This window comes from Pungitius pungitius, chromosome 13 (genome assembly GCF_949316345.1).
Source record: "Pungitius pungitius chromosome 13, fPunPun2.1, whole genome shotgun sequence".
In the NCBI taxonomy this organism is placed as follows: domain Eukaryota; kingdom Metazoa; phylum Chordata; class Actinopteri; order Perciformes; family Gasterosteidae; genus Pungitius; species Pungitius pungitius.
The window spans coordinates 14,363,863-14,388,828 of record NC_084912.1 but is presented as its reverse complement, the minus strand read 5'-3'; the positions used below and the strand labels follow the sequence as shown (position 1 = coordinate 14,388,828).

General features: G+C 48.5%; 1 protein-coding gene across 2 annotated transcripts in view; it reads right to left on the bottom strand.

Annotated features, from left to right (window-relative positions):
- Window positions 1-24,966, bottom strand: part of LOC119213835 (inositol polyphosphate-5-phosphatase A) — a 104,851-nt gene that overhangs the window by 5,590 nt on the left and 74,295 nt on the right. For both annotated transcript variants that reach the window (XM_037464987.2, XM_037464986.2), the window contains exons 10-13: window positions 14,263-14,358; window positions 13,552-13,626; window positions 8,386-8,459; window positions 414-525 (exon numbers count right to left, since the gene is read on the bottom strand). In XM_037464987.2, the coding sequence (XP_037320884.1) occupies window positions 414-525; window positions 8,386-8,459; window positions 13,552-13,626; window positions 14,263-14,358 (357 nt within the window). The remainder of the gene's footprint in view (window positions 1-413; window positions 526-8,385; window positions 8,460-13,551; window positions 13,627-14,262; window positions 14,359-24,966) is intronic.

Sequence of the window (24,966 nt, the reverse complement as noted above, 5' to 3'; positions counted from 1 at the left end):
ATGTGGGAAAACGCAGCGGGCCGCCTGGCGGATCTCTGAGTAATCCAGCAAACAGAAGCGAGGTGACAGATTGGCTGGAGTTCACATTTGAAGCTGAGCGCGACTCTCGGAGGAAGAGGACGGATCTGTGGCTTTATGAAGAAGACAACGGGTCCCCCTGGAACTCTATAAGTGATGGGATGTATGTAGTGTCAGGGTGGACCCGTGGCTTAGCGCTGCCAATTAATATTCACAGGCACCTCATCCTTCCATCTGGGAAGCGCCTGCAGGGCGCGGGGAGGGGTGATGTGGATCAAGGACGATGGAGATAGAAAGAAGCAGAGGAGGGGAGAGACACATCCGCTTCAACTAGGGAGGAATCAAACCTTTAAAAGCATCCACAGAACCCACCGGGTGGTTTTTAGAAGTCTCACCTTTAGGACCAGGTCTCGAGCGGAAGGAGACAAGAGGATTCGGTCGCACCAGGCGGGGCATCTGGTGTTCATGTACTGCTTCCCCTGACTGCTGTCTTCACTGTACGGATAACTGAAAGAGGCAAAAGGAGCAGACGCACCATCAGCAAACAGTCGGCAGTCATTCATAAACAAAGGAGCAACTTTATTTTCTGGTAAAGGAAGGCGATAAATAGGAGACGCGGCGTCATCCGCCTTATCTCACATGTTTCCTGAGAGAGCAGCCGCTCCATAAGTATGACCAATCATCTGAGTCATCTCTCGTATCAACACACACGGATGGCTCAATCAAAGCAATCTCTCTGCCAACTGTACCGGTTGTGAGCAACAAAGAGACTGAAGGAGGAGTGTGTGTGTGGGGGGGGGGGGGGGGCGGGCCGGAGGGAGATTCGGTTGCCCATATGCGTCGCTCCATCCCTACACGGTCATCAAAAAGGGATTTGGCGCGGCGGCGAGCAGCAGCCGCGTGAGATTGTATCTCGGGGACAGCAGGGAACCGTCGCATGATTTGAGCTCGCTGGGATTCACAGATTTACATTGTCGGAGGATTCAATTTGCGCCTTCGGGCTCATCAAAGTGCCCGAGATTTACACGCCACCAATCCAATTTGTTTGCGGGCGCTCATCAGGATGTAAGAGCCGGCTTACGGACTGTAATGCCGATCCAATTTGCTCCTTCAGTGCCGCGCGCCAACCGTAGCATAACGGCGGCAAGAGTGGCTCTTCTCCGAGGATGCCGATGTCCTAATGATTAAATAAACACACACACGCAGAGGCCTTCGATTCATCACTAGCGCCAAGCTCCGCTGGCTTAATAGGACTTTGTGCTTTGTGCGGAATGCATTTGCTTTGTGTGGATGAGTGTGCACTCAAGTCACTACAGCTGCTGGTTTATACCAACAGAACAAAAGCTCACCCACATGACCTAAACACTACTAACGCTCATAAGAGTCAACTAAATCTGTATAGCAAAAGCACTACAAAGATAAACTTCAGCAGTGGTAATTTGACACTTAAATTCTTGTGAACGTAAAATATTTGGTACTTAATATTAAAGAGGCGCCTCTTTGTGTACGAATCCACCAACCACTAAGTGAAAAATATTAAAATCAGTCGGCAGAACTTAAGCAGTTCATCAGTCAGATACACAAAAAATATAAATAGAAAAGAAGATGAATAGTATGAAATAGTAAGAAAATGTCACAAACCCAACAATGTGGACTTTAAGGTTTCCTCTTAACGGAAATGACAAAGGTTTTAGAGGCGCCTCAGTGGCAAAGGGGGTTAAATTAAAATCCGTGAACCGCAACGTCCCCAGTTTGCATGCAACTCAGGGACCTTTGTTGGATTGTCTGCATGTCACTCTTCTCTACTCTGCAGCTTCACACGTCGCTGTTGCTCCAACGGAGGCCCCATCGGCGTCCACTGTAACGACCATCGGGATGCGGGTAATATCGGAATTGTTTAGGGGTGTTTGCTTTACTTTCTGGTGCCTGTTCACCGATAAGTGCATTTCAACTTGAGGCAAAGGACACTAAATGAAAATGACCCACTGATGGGACGGAAAGGTACCGAAGCCTGTGGATCGGCTCGGTTCGTACAGTTGTCACTGCGTATAGGCCGACATTCTGCCGTACATCGACCTTTAAAACATTGAAAAACGGACACACACACGGACACACACGGACACACACGGACACACACACACACACACACACACACACACACACACACACACACACACACACACACACACACACAGGGACCCCCCTCAATCCACCCCCCACCAGGTGTACAAACAGACCTGCTGAGAGCTACTTATAGAAGTTCCCTGCCTCCAATTAGCATTAATAGCACTTAAACCATGGGGGAAATGCATGGGGGGGTTTTGGTATGCTAATCAAAAGGGCTAAAGGAGTGATCCCGGGATAAAAGGGAGCACGGAGAATAGGATGAGGGAAACACAGATAGACGAGGAGGCACAGGAGAGGGGATAAAGACGGATCAGACAGCAAGAGGCAGAGTGAGCAGAGGAAAAGAGCAAAGTCTTCAAAGGGCTCAAGGAGCTGCCCCACTTCAGGGTGGCCTGACCGCTGCCTGCTTCCTGGGGGACGATCCCGGGCCGAACAATCCTCCTATCGGGAACTCCGTTACGGCTTTATTGACTAACAAGCCTGGGGTCATTTTGGTGTTAAAGAGATTGAGAGAAAATCAAGTTCTCCCCCTCTCACCTCCTTCAAACAATGAACTCAAAAGGCCAGATAACAAGCCCCCTCCCGTCCCCTCCTCCCGCGAGCACAAAACTTTACAATCTTTCAATCATTTTTTCCGATGACAGCCCGCCATTGAAAAAGCTGATTAAAAATCCTCAACGGTGGCCATTAAAGGGCCATTCTGCGTCGCAGCGAGTGCATGTGTAACAGGTCCTTTCCCCCGCTTTCGGTTTTCACTGCACCCTCCGCTGGCTCCGATGGAGATAACAGGTCCTCTAATGCGACGGCAAACACTGGAATGGCGCGCTGGGGCCAAAGTGATTAATGTGTCCGATTAGCGAGCTCACAAACTTATCGGCGAAAGGTAAACGGCCCGAGAGGGCGTGTGGGCTGGAGGCCGTCAGCTCATATCAGGCCCTTATTGCCCGTAAGACTAATTACACTAATTAATGGGCCGAGCTGATAACTCCTATAACAATTGTGTAGCTGTGCGGAAGGGGAGCTGCACTTAGAAGGAACCACACACGTATGTATGTCCACAAACCAACACGCAATCCGTGTAAACAGGTTATGCAGCCCGAGACCCATGAATCCCATGCAGAATACGTCTCACGTCGCGGACCAAGTCCATCAAGTCCAGGTCACCAGCGAGCATCTTGCACCTAAAAGGAAGGCCATGTGACACAGTAGTTAAGTAATTAATTTAAGTAATTGTTTTAAAACACTCTTAACCAAAGTCCGCGCTCCGACCATGAGTTCATTTAGATAGCGTAATGTGTTCTAATTGTAAAATGACATCGTTCTGTAAACACTCAGCTTGTAGACGGAGGCGTGAGCTGCATTAATGTTCAGCATGCTAGATACTACACAGTGTGAGTGTGTGCTGCACCATGCCTACACACCGTTCATACTGGAGTCTACTCATTCATATCATAATATCATTTGGATAAACTGACCACAAAATGGGATCTAAATTTCCTTTACATTTCTTTTATGCAAACATATAATGACTTAATAAGGTGAGAAGTAAAGTAATTGTAGATGCAGGTGAAATAAGCTATTATATGGTGGAGTATTTGTCTTGGCATTTACAGGTTCTATCACAGCGATCACCTCTTGTGTAACGTAAATCAACACCCCCCCCCCCCTCGCTTCGCTGTCCCTCCGCTCTTTTGTGTTTTGCCGACCACATCAGAGATGATGATGATGTGTGTGCGCGTGTTTGCGCTCGCACGTCTGGACCCTCTGGCACCTATTGGGAGCTCATTCATTCATGCTTGGTTTGGGGTTTAATGTTTGACCTGGCTGCTGACACATTACTCACATCGTGTTCCGGGCCACTGTCAGCTTGTTTGTTTTGTAAGAGCAAAAAAAAAAAAAAAAAACATTGGAGGTGAGCGGCGGCCCTACCTGCGGCGTGTCACATGGCCTCACCGGGTTTCCCGACAACGGCATTGCATGTCCTGTACCAGATGTGTGACTTTATCTCAGTAAGACCTCAAACGGCTAAAAAGATTCAAAGAATAAAACTCTTGCGTATCAAAAGTGTTAAAAGAGTTTGTTAGAACGCGCTACCAGCCGGCATTCTGAGACCAGACATTGTGACCTCGCCAGACTTCCTCGTCTAAGACTCTGTTATCGTCCCATCAAAAGCTATTACCTGGTTCCACATAATGGCAAATATGTGACAAGCCAAACAGTGGGCTGTTCTGGCTCTCGGTATTTAATGAGGGCAATATAAACTGGTGGAAATGGGAAGGGCAGGAAGCCAAAGATAAGTCATAACAGTGGCTTTAGTTCAAGGGTGGCGAAGAGCATCATGGGATAATCGGAGTGGCTGAAAAGCCAGAAACGGTGAGGGTTTCGAGTGACTTCCCCCCCCCCCCCCCCCCCACAGCCATGTTTGTTTGGCCGTTGTCAGGGGAGGCTTGGCAAAACACAACACCCACGCATGCACAGATTCAAAAAGATCAGCCAAATGCTATCAATAAAGCCGAATGTTTGCCTCAGTTTGTAGAGCTGGGGGGGCTCGCCGGCACAACATTGGCCCCGCGCAGTACAAACAGAGCAAAATGCCACCGGCGCCTCGCGGCTCTCGGCCTGCTGGGGTTCAGCTACGCCGCGCTCCGCCCTCGCCGCGGCCCCCGCACCGGGGGACCAGGGCGACGCAGATGGCGTCCGTTGCGTCCTCTGCGCCCCGGCGTGAGGGACAAAGCCTCCCTCTTCAGCGCCACGGCGATGACACGCGACGGCGCAGCATCTTCGGCCAACAATGGCCATCATCATCGTTTCCACGGGCTCGCTCGCTGCTACAATGACGGAACAATGTTCCCCCGATCAATCAGCGCCGTTTGAGGGCGTCCGCTCGCCGCTCCTTCAAACGGAGCCCCGCGGGGTCCACGAGAACAAGGGCTCCGTTCATGTGGGACGCAAACAGGGGGACTGTATAGGACTAACGTATACACGGTCGAAACACACAAATGCACAGGGTGACATCATCGGTGCAGGGCCCTCAGAGGCCAGGCGTGTGGTGTGAAGAGCGTTGTTCACAGAACAGAGAGGGCCCCTGTGCGTCTGTGCGAGCGCTTCCTATGAGCTCGAGACCAGTCTCATGTGTACTTATTAGCGGTTATTGAGGGGCTGGCCGGGGGCCACTCCGTGTCACTTGACCACAGCTTCTCTTTAGGCTGAAGGGCGAAGTCATTCTGCCTGGCAGCAGCTTTTCGTCCGCCATCTTACCCCATTTTCACGAAACTGCCAATGTTGGAGGCTTTCTTACAGCGGGCTTAAAATGCGGCTCTGGTGGTGTTTTGGTGTTTTATTTATTTTTTATTTACAGATTTGATTAAATTCTGCCATTCTGTGCCCGTATCTTCTCAGCTATCTTCATGCCGTACCTCGCCAGTACCCACATGTTGCGTACTAGATGTGTTTGTGCCTTGTTCCCTCCGTTCTCCTTTCCAAACAGACCCATGAGAGAGACATTTTCTCTGCACCTGCCTTTTGCCATCTTTCCTCCCACCAACGTCTCGCACCGCTCCACACCAACTCCCCGCTCTGAAATCACTCATGATTTGCTCATCGATGGAGTTGTACCGCTGCTCTGATGTCACTCAAAATCTCCCTCAAAGCCCATTCCCAGTAACCAGGTTACAGGCAGAATACATTCTTCCACTGCTCCCTCATTGTCCACTGCATTTCCTTTGAAGTCGGAGCCCCCGATTGAATTTTTGCATCGATCTCGGGCAAAAAAAAAGGGCAAAGAAATGAGATCAGGGGAGTACTAAAAGCTTTGCCTTAAATCAATCAAAATACATGAATAAGTTAATGGTGCCTTAGTATATTTTAGGAGATATTACCTTAGTTATGCCATTTCAAATATGAAATCAAAAGTACCATAATGAAAAATAAAACTTGCCATCCTTTTCAGTGAGGCGTGCAGCAGGCAGCCAAAGCAACGGTAATGACCAGATGGCTGGACGCGGCCCCATGGCTTAAAACGACAAATAAACAATCCGTTTTCTAACTATTGGGCTCATCTGTTCTCTGCTAGCGCTCCTGTGTACGGGCGTGCACGAGGCGCAGCCGACTGGCTCCAGGTCCAACTGTGACAAGGCCCGGGTAAATTCCTCACCCCGGTGCTCGAGTGCTTAGGACTTGTCGGGGCCAGCTTTGACAGACGGATTTTTAAATATGCGTTTTACGGCTCGCAGAAGAATTTGCTTTGTTAAAAAGAGGGGCAGCTTCTGGAAAGGGATGCTTCAGCCGCGGTGATGCAGAAAATAAAAATAGAAAGCGAGAGATTTCTGATGCCATCGCCCCGCGTGGACACCCGTGTGCCGCAAGTCTCATTTCGAGAAAACTTCTCGTCCAAACCGCTGGGATGACAGAATGGATTAAATCGCAGATAAAATGTTTGCGACTAGTATTGATTCACAAAAGTGAGCCGTGTGCGTGCATGAGAGTGTGTGTGTGTGTGTGTGTGTGTCTCAGTGTGTTAAGGTTGGCCTGGATGAAGAAAAAAAAAAAAACGCAATAACCTCACAGATGGCGAGGGGACGGTCCAGAGCAGGCTATGGGACGGAGAACAATCGTTGAGGCTTGATTGCTCAAGGAGCACAAGACAGACCTGACAGGGGGAGGGGTACTAGGATGTGTGTGTGTGTGTGTGTGTGTGTATGCATGAAGTGGGAGGAGGGGGGTTGTTTAAGTTTAACTAGGCCACTGCTACCCATTACAAGCCTGACAATGATGTGGCTTGTCGCGCGCACAGAGTTGATCAAATCAAATTTCATATGCTGCTCCCGGGGCTTTCATCTGTTTGATTCATCATCACCTCATGTGTGTGAAAATCATTTGTATTCTTCGGCGGCGGCGGCGCATTCATTCCTCCCCGCGGAGGGATGATTCAGTATTATATGGATAGGTGCAAAAGTCAGCCGGTGTGAAAGGACAATAAATCCACCTGTCACTTATGCAAAGTGATGTAAATGGGGTCCCTGATTAAGACACAGAGTCATTTAAAAAACAGCGACGGGCAGAACCTTGACACATGCACTCTCGTTCACACACACGTACGCACACACTCACAAACCTCACACTAAAAGCCACACACACACACGCTCTGATAGCTCTATGTATCTCACTTTCTCATTCACACACTAAAATCCCCTGCCACCCTCCCGCCTGCCACTTGAGCAGTTTATCAAGTAATTATTGTTTGATTACAGCGTTTCATTATCTGCACTGATTGAGTCACAACTGGCGGCAAAGGTCAAGCGCCATTAACGCGCCGCTCCCGAAACATATTTCCACGCCGGCCGCGTGTTTGCCCTCCCTCTCTTCTGAAAGGGCTAATTGCAAATGCATTTGTTTGAGGAAGAGGAGATGAGACCAACCTCGCTCCAGACTCCCCCAAGTCCCACGGAGACGGAATATCAATGTCGCACGAAGCGACCCACACACACACACACACTCACACACACACACGTGTATGAAAAGACCATTTCTAATCATACTGGACATGTCCAGCAGCTTTTATAAAACCACTGTGATAAACTACTTCTGAGTTAACATATTAATAATGAGTCACAGCGTCGGTCAACATTTACTCACCTCTGAGTTTGGTGATTTTGATTTATTAAGTCTTCATTTAATTAAATATTGTTTTTACTAGTTTAGTAGTTGTAGGCTTAATAAACCATACAAAAGCTCATTATGTCTTTATAAAAAGGTGTAGTACCTATTATAGATATATAACTGTACATATGTGTCTTCTCAGAACCATCTCTCACTAAACCCTCTGATCTCTATTAGCTCATTGTGTGTCTTCACAAACCCAAACCAAAACGGCAGGTGCACCTGATCCGCCTGCACAGTTTGTGCACCCCAAACCCGCTTTGCACTTGCCGTTGTGCTTCAAATTGCACTTAAAGAGCCTTTAAAGGAGCACATTGCTCATTGTGCAGAAAAGCACACTAGATTGAGATATCACCAAGAATAAAGATTGTGAATGTCTAAATCCAATGAGATGAATATGTAAAAAACAATAGGATTCAGCCTGTGGGAACCATGAGAATTGCATTTCTGCTTGTGTTCTGTTAGAACCCGGTAGGGACTCCATATCATTGCCCGGAAGAGCAGACCGGGGCAGAAATCAGAGGGCAAAGGAACGATGGAGGCATTAGTATGCAAGAAGTGTGATGTAAAATGTCTCCGTACCTGGGTGGGAATGAGATCTCCAGTTCATGCAGCCGATCTTTGAACACCGACAGCTCTTTGTCGTACTCTAAAAGCTGTGAAGAAAATGAAAAAAGTTTACATTTTTTGCAACATTTCTGACCATTTCTGACCAAAAGCCTGAATGCCCTTTTTTTTTTAGCAACGCCCTCCTTTAAATTCACAGAGTTGACACACCTAAGCAGGTAAAGGTGCGACCAATATAACGTTTATTTATTTGAGCTCTGAAAGTTGAGCAGGTTTTCCCCAGCAGACACACACGCGCTACAATGAGGGGATGATTTGAGGCTTCTCCTGATTGACAGTTTGATTCAGTTTCTGATATGAACTGGACCAAGAAGTCTGCGCTCCTCCATCATCAGGCCCGAGTCTCAGTGGGGGCCGGAGGACAATAAGCTGAAGGAGAGTTTGGGAGTGCAGATATCGGAGTTATCGCCGTGTTCCCCACGCCGGCTAAAATTAACAGCAGTTGACCAGTTATGTGTGTGTGTTTTTTGTGTGCGTTTGTATCACTCGCCCTGTCCCGCTGGGGAGGGAGGGGGCTCTATCTCTCCACACTCTTCATCAATCATGTCTCCTCACCCAGCTGTACTCACTCACCAGAGTGTACACACGCACGTCCCTCGATTTCCCCCCTCTCACAAAGCCCATAAATCATTAGTGAAAAGTGCAATTAGCGGCTCCTTGTACACATTAATTATCTGGGAGATGAACAGGTAGTCCGGGCACCTGCATGGCTGCCTCACGAAGAGACTTGACGGCGACGTTTCCCAGCTACCCCGGAGGGCCCCCCCCCCCCCCCCCCCCTCCAACGCGCACACTTCAGACAGGAAGACACAGAGATGAAGCCGGGACACGTTTGTTCTGTGGTAAATTGGGCTATTGTACACGTTTCAAACACCCGGCGACAATTACAGGCCGAAGACGACCTCATCCAACGCGACGGGAGTCTGACAGCGGCTGTGCAGGCAGCTCCACGTTAATGACATTACATGGGTGTATTACACGCAACCAAGTGCTGATGGCTACATGATGAAGTATCGCGTCGGGGGTGACGCGGCGCACATGGGTATTTCTTGGAAGGACGTCCTCACAAAGTGGAGGCTCCTGGAGGACGGGTGTTATATCAGCAGAAGGTAACTGCAGTCTTCCATCTACGCTGACATATTTACGCCGTGCACGTGCGCCCGCGTGTGGATTGTTTGTCTTTGCAGCGCCGCTGAGAGCACATGCACACAAAAATAAAATAAGCCCCAGTCCGGCATGTGTCTTCACCATAACGCTGTGTGTGTGTGTGTGTGTTTACGTGTCAGTGGTGTAGAACAGTGGCCATTACTTGCAGGCAGAGGGGCCTCCCAGACGGAGTCTCGGAGGTTCAGGAGGGCAGATGTGCTGCATTCATCAAACTCACACTGCCGGGGTCACAGCAGAGACTCGCACACTGTGGATGAGGGATGACTGAGCAGGGGGATGCAACCCCACGCTCCACTGTACACCCCATCTCGCCATGCACCCGCTGGCACCTTTCTCCAGCCTGACTGGGGCTAATAATATAATAATGTGGAAGCTTTTTACACTTATATGTCACTTTTGAAACAGCAGATTGTTGGTTCCAGACAGAGGAAGACCAATAGAGGCTTCTCATTTTTAGCCAGTGATCTGATGTTAAGCTCCATGAGTTGTTTGAAAATTAGAACCGTGTAAAGCAATGTTAACTATACCGTTGATGGCTAGGTATATGGTAATGTGCTAAAAGATTGTCTACTGTGTCACTTCCTAACGAGTTCTCTTGGACGGTTTAGGTAATACGGTCAAGATGTTTTTCATTTTATTCGGGATGTCGCACAGGGTTACGGCTGCGTAGTCAGTCCAACACTGCAACCTCCAACTGTGAAACGTGAAAGCAGTGTAGAAGGGCCATAGTGTGCTCTTCTTCCCAATGGCCATCAAAACGGTAGCCTTCTACAAACCCTCGGTATAAACAGCCGATGGGCAGCATGAGAGTCAACAGGCTCATACGGGTGATTAATGCTGAGGTGAAGCGGCTCAGTTTAAACTGTGTGCATCTACCTGCCTTCAGTGAATGCAGAGGAATTCTGTCAGGTGGAGAAAAAATGTCCCACCACATTTCATTCCAGGTCAATTCAGCGTAATTCTCTGCTGCTTTTCCAGGTCAGTGGTTAAAAAACAACAACAAAAAAAACTTCTACTGGTTCAAGGCCTTATGACATTCTAACGCCAGGAGTAGTTTGTCAACCAGAGACGACCTTGGGAGTTGGGGGGGAGGAGGAGGAGGAGGAGGAGGCGCGAAGTGATGCAGCCCCGGCATTCTCACAGGGGGAAAAAGATGAAGAAGTGTCTGGATAAAAACTACCCTGTCATGGGCTCAAATTTCGGACTATTGGCCGGCTCTTAAATCAGAGTGGCAGTGATGGCTAAGCAGCAGGTCGTTGAGGGGGGGGTTAAAAAGATGAATAAATAAATGTAATACGACTGTTCCTCTAACTGTGATGGCGTTTTTTCCACCACCTGTAATTGTGCTTTGATTTAAGCGACGTCAAATATCCCCTGTGACAACACCTGCTGCCATTAAAAGCCATCAATAAATGTTGGGGTGAAAGGTCATTTAATTTGATTTTTACACCGCGCACTTGGCTTTCATTGCAGGGGGCCATATTTTTCCTTCTTTTTATGGGATCTTCATTATTTTGTGAGTAAAAGCGATAAACTGTCACTGTGGTGGTGGTGGTGTGGGGAGGGGAACTGATTGGTGTTGAGAGGGACCAACCCAAACACCCCCCCCCCCCCCCACTGCAGTACACTGCACCTCTTTGAGATGTTCACAACTTACTCTTCACTGGGATTGTTTTACCCTACTAGGAGGCTTTGTTGGCAACACTACATCATGCCTGTAACAACCTAATTCAAATGTACTATAGTTAGGTGAATATACTATATATTTGGCAGCATAATCAAATTGTTTATAGGTTTATAGGATTCAAACTTTGTTTGACCTGTGAGGCTCGGGCCCCAGATCCTAGCAGCTTTCGGCCCTCGCTGGTGTTACAATCCGTCCTCAGAGGCCTAAGTGAGGAGACAAACGCTTCCTGAACAGGCCCAAAGACAGGCGGACTAGAAAAGAGAAAGAGGCAACTAAAGGACATTATACGGCATCGCTTTGTATAAATCCTATAAGGCTCCCGTCTCATTCAGCAGGACTCCTGCAAGAGGGTTGACAGGGAAAAAGAAATGCTGGAGCGGCATTTGTTCTTCATCCTTCTATGTCGCCTGTGGGGCTTTTAAGTAATGCTGAGAGCTACGCCGCCAGCATGACAAGGAGAGGCAGGCCGGACAGGAAAGGTTCATCACTTGCTGTAGGCAGTACACAACCCCCCCCCCCTCACTCCTCCATCTGCCGACACCACACTGATAAAGTCACAATAAAGAGATACTGAAACAAAATCAATGGGGGGCGAGGATGGGTGTGTGAGTGTGTGTGTGTGCTTCGGGGGGGGGGGGGGGGTGGGGGGGGGCAAAAACGCTGCGGATCCACAATGCACCGCGCTCACACGCACAAACACACCAACGTGCGCTCCTTCCATCTCTCCACAGGAGCAAGGCCCCCGCGGTGCCCCCTGACGCCACGAGCGGCTGGAAAATGTAATCTTCCCAAATACTCATCAGGGCTCTCCATCCTCCCGCTGTGACAGCGCCGGGGATAATTAATTATACAATTTCGATGGGAATATCGACTAAACAAACCTATTAATCATAGCAGAAGTCAATAGGCATGGACACATTCAATCATGTCCCAGCCAATGATTACTCCTCTCAAAATACAATAATTATTTTCAAGAGCTGCCTCGAATTAAATTCCTGTCAAACCGGTACAAGTCTTGCAGTTGATGAAGGATGCAATGGATTTTTTTGCTCCCCCCCTCCCTCCTGCCCAGTGGAGGAGTGTGAGGAGGGACATTTATCCATTTGGAAAGGTAGTTTGTTTTATGAGGATCATAACATGGTGTGTTTAACTATGACCATCAGATTATCTCTGACGCCCCCATTATGTCATCTATCTTGTCAGGCCTGCTGAGGAGGAAGAGGAGGACGATGGGGGAGGGGGGGGGGGTCTCAGCCTCATAAGGCTACACTTCCTGCACATTTCTGCTAATCAGATTCAATGATCTAAACATGCCAGCATCAGACCAGTCTTTTAAATGTCATCTTTTCTTAAGTGGCTGACAGATGTCCTTTCTGCTGTTTAGTTGAAATACCTCCATCTAAAACACATGGTGACGGTGGATTTTCATCTACATCTGCAGCAGAGCGCCACATGACTGGAGCCAGAGGCAGACACTAGAGGTCCACGCTGCAAGCGCCGGTCACGTTCACCACAGATCGCTTCAATCCGCTACTTCCATCAGCAGTAACATCTATACTGTATAACAAGGGGGGAAATGTTCCGTGTCGATTCCAAGAAAAAGCAAAGGGGGGAAGCAGTGGAGTAAATTTTGTTTCCTTTCCACGATTTGTATGACTACAGGGGCTGCATTCGGAACAGAAGCATAAGGCGGAGCATCAGTAGGTGGAGGCCCTCAACATCAACAACACCAATAAGTAAATAAATACAGCTCCCACACAAGTGGCTTCACAGTCCATTCTGATAACAGGGGAGGACTTTGTGTTTGTGTGCGTTCTTAGTGGAGTGCAACTGTGAACCGCTTAATGTAATATACAGTCTTATAAAACCAGTAGGTTTCTCACAGCAGACATTAAACACTCACCTCATTTACACTCAAATCTCATCAAATTTATTCCAAGACATTCAGCCCCACAGGGGATACAGAGTGAGTGTGTGTGTGTGTTGCGTGCCAAAGCTTAAACAGAACAGACAAACCTCCCTCTTTTTGTACTGGCTATCTAAATATGAAAAACCCTCAAATCAAATTACGTAGTTAAACTTTAGGCTTTCTGTCCCTCTCAAACATAATCAATGTAATAAATGGCAGCTGTTGTTGGTATACATTGGTAAAAGAAAGTCTGTACAGCTGATGAAGTGAGTTGAAATGTGAAAAAAACAAGTGAAAGCGAAGAAATGGGAGAACAGATTGATATAGAAAGGGTCTGGAAGTGAAGGGGGTGACTTACCGAGGTCCCATTGTTTTCCCGGAAAACGTCCTGGTTGACATAATTAAAAAGCTTCTTTTCAAGTTGAAGAACAACCTGAATGGTCGGCGAGGGAGAAACAGCGCTCTGATTAATACCAATGCTAATGTGAACTGCACTTAGTAATTAGAGCGCTAATGAACAGCAGTGTGTGGACAGCAATGGTAGTTCTACACGTGTCTCACTGAGGAGTCGCCCCACTTTACAATGAATGTCAACACAACCTGCAATAACTCAGGTTGAAGTCTATAAGGGTATATAGAACCAAGAAAAACGAGATGCATAGATGCCTCATTGTATTTCCATCAGGGCCTCGTCACACCAGGAATTCTGCACCCAAATCCAGTCCGTTCAATGGAAATACCAAATATCTCATAATGTAATGTGAGGTCCATTTACTGGTGTGAGTAGGCCTCAAATCTGACAAAAAGCTGTCAGGACGACAATATGGTTTGAAAGCAGTTATAACAAGTCAGTAATGTCACAGGCAGCCTTAAAGGGGAACTACGTCTACTTTTTAAAATACATACACATTATTCCTACATTATATGAGTAATCATTAACATATTTCTGTTAAATCCCTAAAGTTAATGGTGGACAAATGAATGAATAAGGGCCTTTTATAAGGTGTCGGAATAACATATTGGGATTCTAAATTAAGATGGCTTTCTCCTTTGATGACTTCTAGCTCACCTTCCGGTCATTGTCACTTTCTCGGAATATTAGCTTGTCGACTTCGTTGGTGTCGGCGGCTCGGACCGTCTGCATGGTGGCAGTGGAGCAAAGACTCTGCAGGGGAGACAAGAGGAGAGTGAGGGATCAGACGGACACAAAGAACCACAATGGAGGGAACTGGGAAAATCCGGTTAGGAATAAACAACGGTCCATCTAACGAAAACCGATTGTTAGAATTGCAGAGCAGTTGTGTGATTACATTTATTGTACTTTGTTGCCCACGTGTTCACACGTTGTACAGTAGTAGCTCCGACAGCCCAACACAGCGCACCACAATGCACCCTATTGAACCACTTTTAAAGAAACATCTACCAAACAAACCACTAGCTCACTGTCACTCCTCTTGATCCGGCTCTATGTACTGACCACATGGACTGTGTGCATGGTTAAATTCCCCTTTGTGGACTCTTTTAACAATTAGTTAAACATTCGACCATCTGTGTTTGAAGACAGTTGAATGAGGTAATCCCTCAGCCAGCGGTTCCCATACCACACGGCGGAGATCGGGTGACCTGATTGAAATTCAAAGCACAGATTAGATAAACGGGTCAAGCCAATATAGCAGGGCGGCAAAGAAGGGCCCTTTAGACTGAAATGTCACAAATCAGTCCGGCTTCGGCCACCGAGAAGAAACCGGCACGCCGGATTAGAACAAACACCGGGGCCTGAGAGAAAGTGGAACACCTCCCCCTTACCACAACCTCCCCACCACTGCCTCAACCCGATGCCTTCAACACCCCCCCCCCCCACCCCCCCCAAGAGCAACTTTCTAAAGCCCTAACAAATCGCTCCATCTTTCAGTCATTTAGGCCATCCAAATGCAGGGTCAATATGGTCCCCTGGCAGCCAAATGCTAATGCGCTTAAGTGCGCTTAAGCAGCTTTGTGCGATGAATAGGCCAAAGGAGGAGCTGGTGAGAAGGGCAAGAGATACTTTCACTGTCAAGAAGTCATTGTAGCCAACTAGCAAAGACAATTGCAGACAGTTTTTGTCATCTCTGATTAGCGCCAACTGCACCGAATTTGGCGTGGTATATCTTTTTCTTTTTTTTTTATACATATTAAATTCATTTTGATTCAAATTTCTTGATAATAAAAAAACTACGTTCCAAACGGTAAAATGAAGGAGTTTTAAATACCCTTGTTATTTATATTTCTAGATTGCGCGGCCTTGTTTTTCTTCCAAGCGAGCCCCCCCTCCTGTCGGCCGCTTTGCAAATCCAGAAGTCAGTCAAGCAGAACTCCACTTTCACAGCGAACACTGGGGCCTCTGGCTACTGGCACAACGAGCACCCAGATCATAGAGAGCAAAAACAGCGTCTCTGTTTGAGCCGGAGAGAAACACGGTCGTCCTTAAACATAAATCAATCCTCTGCATGTGGCAGTGGTCGACATGCGTGTGGACATGAACGCATAGATCCATATGCAGGTCTCTACCTGGATGTAAGGGAGATGACATCATTCCCAGGGAGACAATGGGACCACAGATTTGGTATTCATGTTGGCAACTTGTGCCAAGAGCGTCGCTGCAAGGAAGACTCAATTAGACAAAAGAGAAAAGAAGAGCACTATTAGCTAATGCTGCCTTTTCTTGGGGGTTAAAGTGTCGTTTCGGAGAACAATTACAATCTGGATTCCAGGGACGGCTAATGAGTCCAACCACAGATTTTTTTGGGCCCGTCGCAAGAGCGACAAAGAAGCTGAAGCCACGCGATTTATTCAAGACGTGTTTAACATTCCTATTTGACAAGAACAGGAACATTTTCTTTCCAGCGAACTAAGGTCGACGAGCACACCGGCACTAGCGCGGACGGGGCTCTAGGATGTCCTGCTGCATGGCGCCGGATGCCGACACTGATTGATCCATTCATCAGCGCATTGACTGACCGATCAGTGCAGTCTGCGGTGGCTGATTGCACCCGATTGATCACAGCCACCATACTGTCGTCCTCTGTGAACCCCGCCCCCCCACCTCCACACACACAACCCCCACATGGTGCCGCTGTCATAAGATCTGCACACCAAGACGGGGGAGTAATAATAAGGCGTCGCTTGTGACCGCATCGATGCCGCCACGTCTCCTCCCTGCGGCCCAGCACGGCGCTTGTTTCAGAGCCTGTGCCGAGCGGTTTCACTTTCCTCCACAGACGTGCTCCCACTGACCACCCTGAAAGATATTATCATGATTCATTTGGCTGCAATCGGCTCCTTATTCAATGACAATTAGTGTTTAGTGCTACCGATCGATGGGAAAGTGCAGCCAGGAGATGCAGCTGTGGTCCAGGGGACAGTGAGGATGTCTTCACTCCTCTGGGCTCCTTCAACTGATCCTGCGAAGTGACTTGGCATCACATCTCTGCATTATGGGTCACAGGTCAACACTGAGTGTTTGTGGAGGGGCAGGGGCCGGCACAGTGAGTGTGAGTGTGTGTGTGTGGGGGGATGAGAGGTTGCCGAGGAAGGCGCTGCTTTTGTGCATCGATGGAGGATAATCTCATGACTGTCGAAGGAGGAAGCGGCTGTTTAAAAGGAGCTCTCTATTCCAGCTGCTCTCCTTACAAGAGAGGTTAAAGCAATCTGTCCCACTTCAAAGAGCAAAGACACACACACACATTCAGGCCTTCTGTCTCTGAGCCGGCCGACAGATGGAGGGGATCCACTGTGCCCAACTTTAAACACTGAGAAACCCACACGCAACGCCGAGGCCATCGTGACAAAGCATTTTGCACCAGCGGGGGAGGTTTACGCGTCGACAGATTAAGGGAAGGGCCCGCGGGGGGAGAACACCAGAATGACGCCGATACAAAACATTTCAGATATTAAAAGCAGTGAAATGATGATTCTCTTGAATCTGTCAAGAAGCCTGTGAATTATATTATTTAGTAATTTAACCCCAATCTGTAGAGATTTTAAATCTTTCAGAGGGGAGTCTGTGATTTCAGATACAGACACGTTAAAATGTGTTTTTTTTTCAGTGTATCATAAAATATTTAAATATCGTGCATAATTTATTGCAATTGGACATTATCTTATAATTATATATATTGTAACTCCAGGCACATTTGACATCATGTTTGACTTACTATCCAACTCTTGACTATATATACACACACTACAATATGGCATAAGGATTCACCTAATGACTTTGTAATAGTATTAGACAAAGTTATAAATAGTTACAGATGAAATGTTTGGTTTGGATTGCGTAGTGTGAAAAAATATTCACATCATGGTGCAAATAGACACTGCTCTTGGGTGTATAGTCCCCCCTCCGTCCCCCCCTCCAGCCCAATCCAATGCAATGATTCACACTAAACTGTCATCGCACCAATATAATAATCCAATGAGTGCATTTAGCACTCAGCGATTAAATCCCAATTAGGTAGAGAGTGTGAGACCGTGTGCAGAGAGAGAGAGAGAGAGAGAGAGAGAGACAGTGAGCTAACTATTCATTCTCCATTACCAGAGGCAGGAGACAGGGGCGCCCCTTTGTGTCGGCGGGGGCAGCGGCATTGTCAGATTGCGCCATTATTTTCCCCGCTGCCACACTGCCAGCCGAGCTGCCGCGTGCCAGCGCGGGGTTGGCAGGTTCAGCGCAGATTGCTCGCCGCCCTGATCGCTTTCCTCCCGTTCGCCAATCGTACATCACGCACCGCCCCCCCCCCGATGTCTGATCGGTAGTAAGGGTGGGGGCGATTCAAAGAAGGCCACAACAAACTCGGCCGCCTGCCCTCCCTGCCAGCCATTACCCGGGGGTGGCGGTAAATCACGCGTGACCCTCCCCGCCCGATCTGACTGGACTCAAGCCAGAGTTATCCACTCCTCTCCCGCCGTGGCCGGCTAATTTAATGCCTCCAAACAGCGTGGATTCATCATTGCCAAACACACTCAGTCACTCAACACAGAGGACGAGGTGAGAGTGGACGCATTATCGCTCTGCAAAGTTAGCCTGTGTGTGACCCACGGGTCAGCGGTTGACCCCGGTAAACCCGGCCTGTTTCACCCCTAAAAAACCCCGGAAAGCAACCTGCACACAAACCCCCTCGCCCCTTCCCATGAACTGGGTGCCAATGGTCTTTTGACGCTGGCAGCCGTGTCGTAGGGGGTCTGGTGGCTACGCCCTCGCCGAAAGAAAAAAAAAAGACGGGCACCGAAAGGTAAGATGCAAGGTAGCTATAATGTGCTCCCATCAGAACATCTGGGAAACTTCTCTAAAAACAATGGCGGGCATTGAGGGGCCGCCATTCTGGGTTTTACCTTCAGAAAGCGGCATTTGTCCCCTCGGAATGGATAATGGACAGGCCACAAATCATTCAGGACAACAGGACGGAGGGGTGTGAGAGAGAAAGAGAGAGAGAGAGAGAGAGAGAGAGAGAGAGAGAAACTGAATGTATGTGTATGTTTTGTGTGAGTGTGTGTGTGTTCCCCCCTGGTATTTAACTTCTCTGCTGGCCTATTCTGCAGGGCCCCGCAGGACAAATTGCCCTGCATGGTTGTCTTTGAGAGGCAGTGCAGCGCGCAGAGAAAGGGACAGGGCTGAAACACAGAGAACAGGCCTATAAAAATTCATCACTTTGACCCCGGCGACCTCTCACTACTGGGGGGTTGCGCAGGCACACACACACACACACAATCGGAGATGCACAAGCACGCCCCTTTGCCCACCCACCCGAACTGGGAGCAAATGTTGTGAAATAAAACATTTAGGAGAAAAAGATTCATACCAAGGCACAGTAAGCCAAACGGAGCGAGTTGAACCACAGAAATGTACTCAGCCCCCTGATCTCTTTACCGCACACTCTGCACTCCGGCAGGCACAATGGCCTCGACAAAAAACAACAACTAAAAAAAAAAAAAAAACAGCTTTCTACGCAGGAAAAGACCACCAGATGCTTCATTGTGACGGCGTCTCTGTGTAAAGCGCCGGCAGTAAAAGGAGGGTGGGTTCTCTCCTGAGGCGCATTAGCCCCACTGAGAGGAGGACATTGTCTCAGGCCGGGCTCTTGACACATTACTGCCACCTGTACAAAGAAAAACCTAACGGGAGATTTAATCTGGAGAAACCTCCCCTGCCACTTTCAGTCAGCACTTTGAAACCAAACGCGGCAGATGTCCGCAAGACTGTTTAATGTGTCGGCTTCCCCCTCAGACAACACCGTGCATGCTTAAACTGCCCAATCGCTTAGTGTTCATTTGGCATTCATTTCAATGGTTTTGTGTGTATTTGTGTGTGTGTGGGGGGGGGGGGGGGGGGGGGGGGGAGCAGTTTGCAGCCATGCGCGTTTTCTTTATAACACTTTTAAAAGGCACTCGTCCTGTTAACGAGGAATCAAACTCACATCCAGCCGCGAAGCAATCAGCGCGGCCCGTCCCGACGTGGCGGCCGCGAGAGCTATTGCTACGGAGCACAAACACTAACCGGGCACCAGGAAACGCCGCGGCCTCATTCGGTTTACCTTGTTCGGCGGCAGCTGGAGCTGGGAATCAATTAAAGGAAACGGGCAGTGAGGTAATTTGTCGCCGCCCGGGTCGATTGCGGCGTATTGAAGACCCTACGGCCGACCAGTGATTAGTGGCGGTCCAATAGCAGCCCGCTGAGTTCATCACCCCGGCTTCCGATAAAGATCAGGACCAAACAATTAACGAAAGTCTAATTGTGTCCTCTTTAAAAAAAGACAGCTGGAGGTGGGTTAGCATCGTCACAGACCACAAGGACCCTAAATATGCACCCTGAGTGGGACTTTGATCCAATCAGCCATGATATGATAGTGTTCTAAGTAGAGTCAGCTCTTTGAAAATTGGTTTGACTCGTCAAAGTCTGACTCCGGCTTCATAAAAATGTCAATACTTCTTGAACTCCTGAATAACTTGGAGATGTGGACAAAGGACGTCATCGTGGGCCTTCTGAAAGGCCTCTTAAAGACCAAACAACTGATCGATGACTTAGGAAAAAACAAAAAAACGTCACTAGCTGCGACCCTAATTGCAACATAATGTTTTTTTTTTGGTCAACCAAAGCAGTTGAAGAGCAGCCATCGTCATCCCCGGGAGGGGGGGTGGAGGGGGTAAGGCACCACCCCACTGCCACACAAAGGACGTTGATTCATTTGAAGCACCACCCTTTAATTTGTTTGCACCATTTCATCTAAATGATGTGCTTGTCCGCCAGGGTGAGAGAGACAGAGGTGTAATTCAGCCGAGGAAAGGGGAAAGAGGAAGGTACAGAGGAGGGGGGAGTGTAGGGAGGGGAGGGGGCTTCCTGACAACCCATTGCAGGGCGCTAGGCAACATTCTAGTGGGTGGGCTTTGTGATACATTTTACCAATTTTTCATGCCCATCCCTCTTGATGTGACCCCACTCAGGGCCTTTTATGCGCCTGACAGCTCTGCGCAGGAAAACATGCTGCCGCTCTGATAGCATGAAATCGGGAACAAAGACCCCCAGGGAGAGGAGAAGGGGGCCACCGAGGCACGCCGTGCTCCCGTCCCGCCTGGCTCCGGACACAAACAGATGTTAGGCCAGCCCCGGCTCTCTCTGCCGCACCCCCTCCCCTCTGAAAGAGGAGGTTCCCCCTCCCCGCCCCGCCCTCCCGTCCGAGGAATGGGCCCTGAGATGCATTGTTTTGGGCCTCCTCTAAGACAAAAACTGCAGCCACTCCTTTTGAAAGGGCCCGGCAATATGGCCGTCGCAGATAAATCACACAAGGAAGGGGAGTGAGGGACAGAGAGCGAGAGAAGCCCATGAATTCTCAATGTGGCCCTTAATGGGGGCCCTCTTAAATATGATGGGATATTTGCGCCCCCGATGTGAATGGGCCCCGGCGCCGCTATTCATGTCGGAAGGGACCGAGTTGTTTAAAAAGGCCACGGTGCCAACAGCTGAGTCACAATGAGCCATTCTGGGGGAGCGACAGTAAGAGATGTGCATTGGGGAAACCGACGGACCGAGTTGTTTAAATAATCCCGGCTCCTCCTACTTCTCATCGCGCCACCTGTTGTCCTCTGGCTCTTGCAAAAATGAAATGAACAAACGACAGCAAAAAAGCGCCACGGCTTGTTGAGCGGGCCGCAGTCACAGAGGCCGCCTCTCTGCCGGCGCACTCAACACAAACGAGCTCAGCTCTCCCTACGGATCGCGCTCCGTTCCACAAAGGACGAGGACTGCATTAGTCATAAATAGACTGACATCATATGCGTCGGACACTATGTGCCGGGCACAAAGAGGTCTCTCTATCCTTCACAGTTTATGCCACATTTCATCTGGACTACATAACGGCATCGCTGGAAGCTGTTGCTCCTTGTGATTTAAAAGCAAAAACCATCAATAAAGCCGGAGATAAAGAAAGGCCGAGACTGACTGGGAGTTGATTATTCATGATGTATAGTGCAACTATCTTGTGTGGTGGATTAAATCAAAAAAGACATAGATTGAGTATTCAAGTCCACTTGAATTTACAGACTGATGGGATAATTCGTTGATTAGATTTAGAATATTTCTATCGTTTGCATATTCCTGACAGCCACGTCAGGGTTATAAATAGACCAATAACAAATAACTCATACATGCAAGACACGAAGAGGCTTCATTCCACGTCATTTCTAATCAACTGGAAGCGTTTCCTTTTGTTGGTAACCTACCAAGAGGTTCTAATATGGGCTGATACATTTTTTGTTTCATGACTGATAAGGAAAATTACTTCTGTGACAGTGACCTTGAACTGCGACCATCGAATTCTAATTTTGTCTCGGAGTCCAGATTACATTCCATGTCATTTAGCTGACGCTTTTATCCAAAGTGACATACATTTTGCCTGGGGAGCAATTAGAGGTTATGTGTCTTGCTCAGGGACACTTCAACATGGCACATGGAGCAGCTGGGATTTGAACCGCTATCCTAGATCCCAACCGCAGATCCCAGCGCATCACACTACTCCATGCACCACCATCGCACCTAGATGGACCGAGGCAACCAACAGAGAAACACCTGTATAACTTCCTTTATTAGTCTAATACGCATTGTTCTTGGGTGTATCGGACATACCGCGTGATGTTCCACTACTTTCCATATACTGAAAAACTGTTCCTGGGTGGAGGGGTGGTTGTGGGGTAACTCAGGTCACGTCCCGGACCCGGGGGCCACAGCCAAGGGGCCCCGCGAGGCGACGCGCCCTCCCCAGGCCCTGGCGGTGCCAGGCTCTGCGCTCATCCTTGGCCCGTTGCACCATTCCACCGTCGGCATGGCGTTCCCAGCTGCCAGTCACAAGCCCCCATCCCCCCCACCCTCCTCCTCCCCCCCAACACCCCCACTCCGAGCACACAATGGCTATAGCATGGCCGGCGCCGGGCTCAAACGGCCTGTTGTTAATGAGCGGGAGCGACAGAAGCCTCGGCTTGTTCTTCATTTGCCAACGTTTTTAATGATATGGACAGCGCTCCCATCAAAGCTGAATCGCTAGAGTTACGCCCTCGTAGCTGAAGTCTTCTGTTTTTCCCCTCACTGTCTTCAGTGCTGCATTCATTAGCATTGAGGGCAAACAGAGAGAGAGAGAGAGAGAGAGAGAGAGAGAGAGAGAACAGGCGCTGCTGTCTGGAGGGAATAGTCTCCCTCTATATCCACATGGGTTATCTGGGATATAAAGGGCCCTCATTGTGATAGATTGGACTCTTCTAGGCAGATAATATGCCTTTATTGTATTGTAAGGAAGCATCTCCATTACAGGCCTTCACCTGTGTGGCCATAAACAGGCGAAGCAGGGGGAGGGGAGGGGGGGGGGGTTACTGCGCCAGGACAATTGAGACAGTGTCAGGTGGGTTGTCTGAGAGAAGTATATTGATTTAGTGGGCTACAACAAGGCATGTAAAGGATTTGTCAATACAATTCGGCCTGGCAATAAATCAGTCCAATGCCTCCTCTGAGTAACAACTCAATATTTGTTCAGAGGCAATTATTTTTGTTTTTTAACAATACCGGTAACGATATCTGAACTTGCGTATCAGCCGACGCAGAGTATCGCTCCCATAGCGGTCGGATCTGTACTCTTATTACTACTTATTATCAATTTATTGGCTAAACCACAAATTTTCAAGACAACATTTGAACAAATCCTGATCACCTTTGACCCCCCCCCCCAAAAAAAGCGTGGGCTTTATCACATCATTATGCAACTCAATGCAACCTGAGTTAAGCTGCATCAATTAGTCAAGAGAAAGAAAAGAACAGTGTTGAAACATTGACCTGAAGAATTATGCCACATTTATAGCAATAAGTGTCTCCTTCAAGTCAAGATGTGATGGAGTATGTGTGTGTGTGTGTGTGTGTGTGTGCACATCTACATCAGCGGCAAGAGTGTATCCGGGCAACAGAGGGCAGCCGAGGAGGGTCGCAGTCCCTGGTGTCGTGGGGGGAACAGAGGACCAATCAGTGCTGGCCCGCTGGTTAATGGATGGATGGCCCCCAAAATTAATTAGCCTGACTAATGTAGTGTACACTTAATTACGCTGGCCACCTTTTGATTTATAGCTTCGGCAGATACACACATGCTAGTCAAACGGGTAGTCAAATTGTTTGCCCTTTACTGGTGCAAATTATCCGCTAATGTAATGAACGCATGTATGGCAGCACGAAGAATGCAGGCGACGACACATACGTTCCTTCCATTATTTAAACTGTGGCTTCCTTTAGATTATTAAAAATATATAAAGCAGATAATAGGTCATGTTGGCCTTTCTTTGGTTCTTTTAGATCGGATGAAGCCAATGATATTTTTTACAAAATGTTAAATTTCAGAAGATCATAAATGTAATAAATAATTATTATCGTATTAAATAAATGCGGATAAAGACGATATGGCATTGTTCCCAAAATCAACCCAGCTTAGGTCATAATTCCATCTCTGTGGTCATGGGCGTGTGCTTGGTCAGAAATGACTGATCCATCACGCCGCCCTGTCATTACAGAGCATTTTACAGCATTCATTAGGAGCGGGGCTACTCCGGGGCCCCACCTTTAATTTCATGCTGCTCAAGCGAGAGAAAGGACGCGGGACAAAAGGAAAGAAGATTGATGCCTGGTACCGGCCCCCTGCGCTTCCTGCAGACGCAGGCGGGGGGCGCTGGTCCAAAATAGTCTCCAGTGGTAGAGAAAAAGAGAAGAAAGAGGAGGGGTGGGACGGGGGGCAGATAGCCTAATGAAATCTGTCCGTGTAGCAGCGGATCAGCCCCAATTAAAACAGCCCCGCACCGTGTCACAGGGACAGTAGATCAAGTCAGCAATTAACCTTCCTGCTGGCCTCTATCAATCCTTAAATTGGAGCAGGCCGGGGCCAGCGGCACACAATCTCTGCAGATATTAAATTTACATTCTATTAGGTTTAATTAGGAGGGATTTTAAATATACTGGGAATCCAGGCACGGCGCCCTGAGCCTGCCATCGGCGCGGTTGATTCACGGCGACCAGCCACCTCGGACACACTCACACAGACACACACACACGCCGCCGTACACCTTATACCACCCTGTGATTGCGACCTTATTGTGCCTACACGCATGAATCCGTACATAGTAGCGGGGACCAAACGGGTCTCCGACAGGTTTGCCACCCTTCTCCTGTGTGCCCCCCCGCTGTGACTCCCTTCTACCTGCAACAATGTGCTCTGACTGCCCC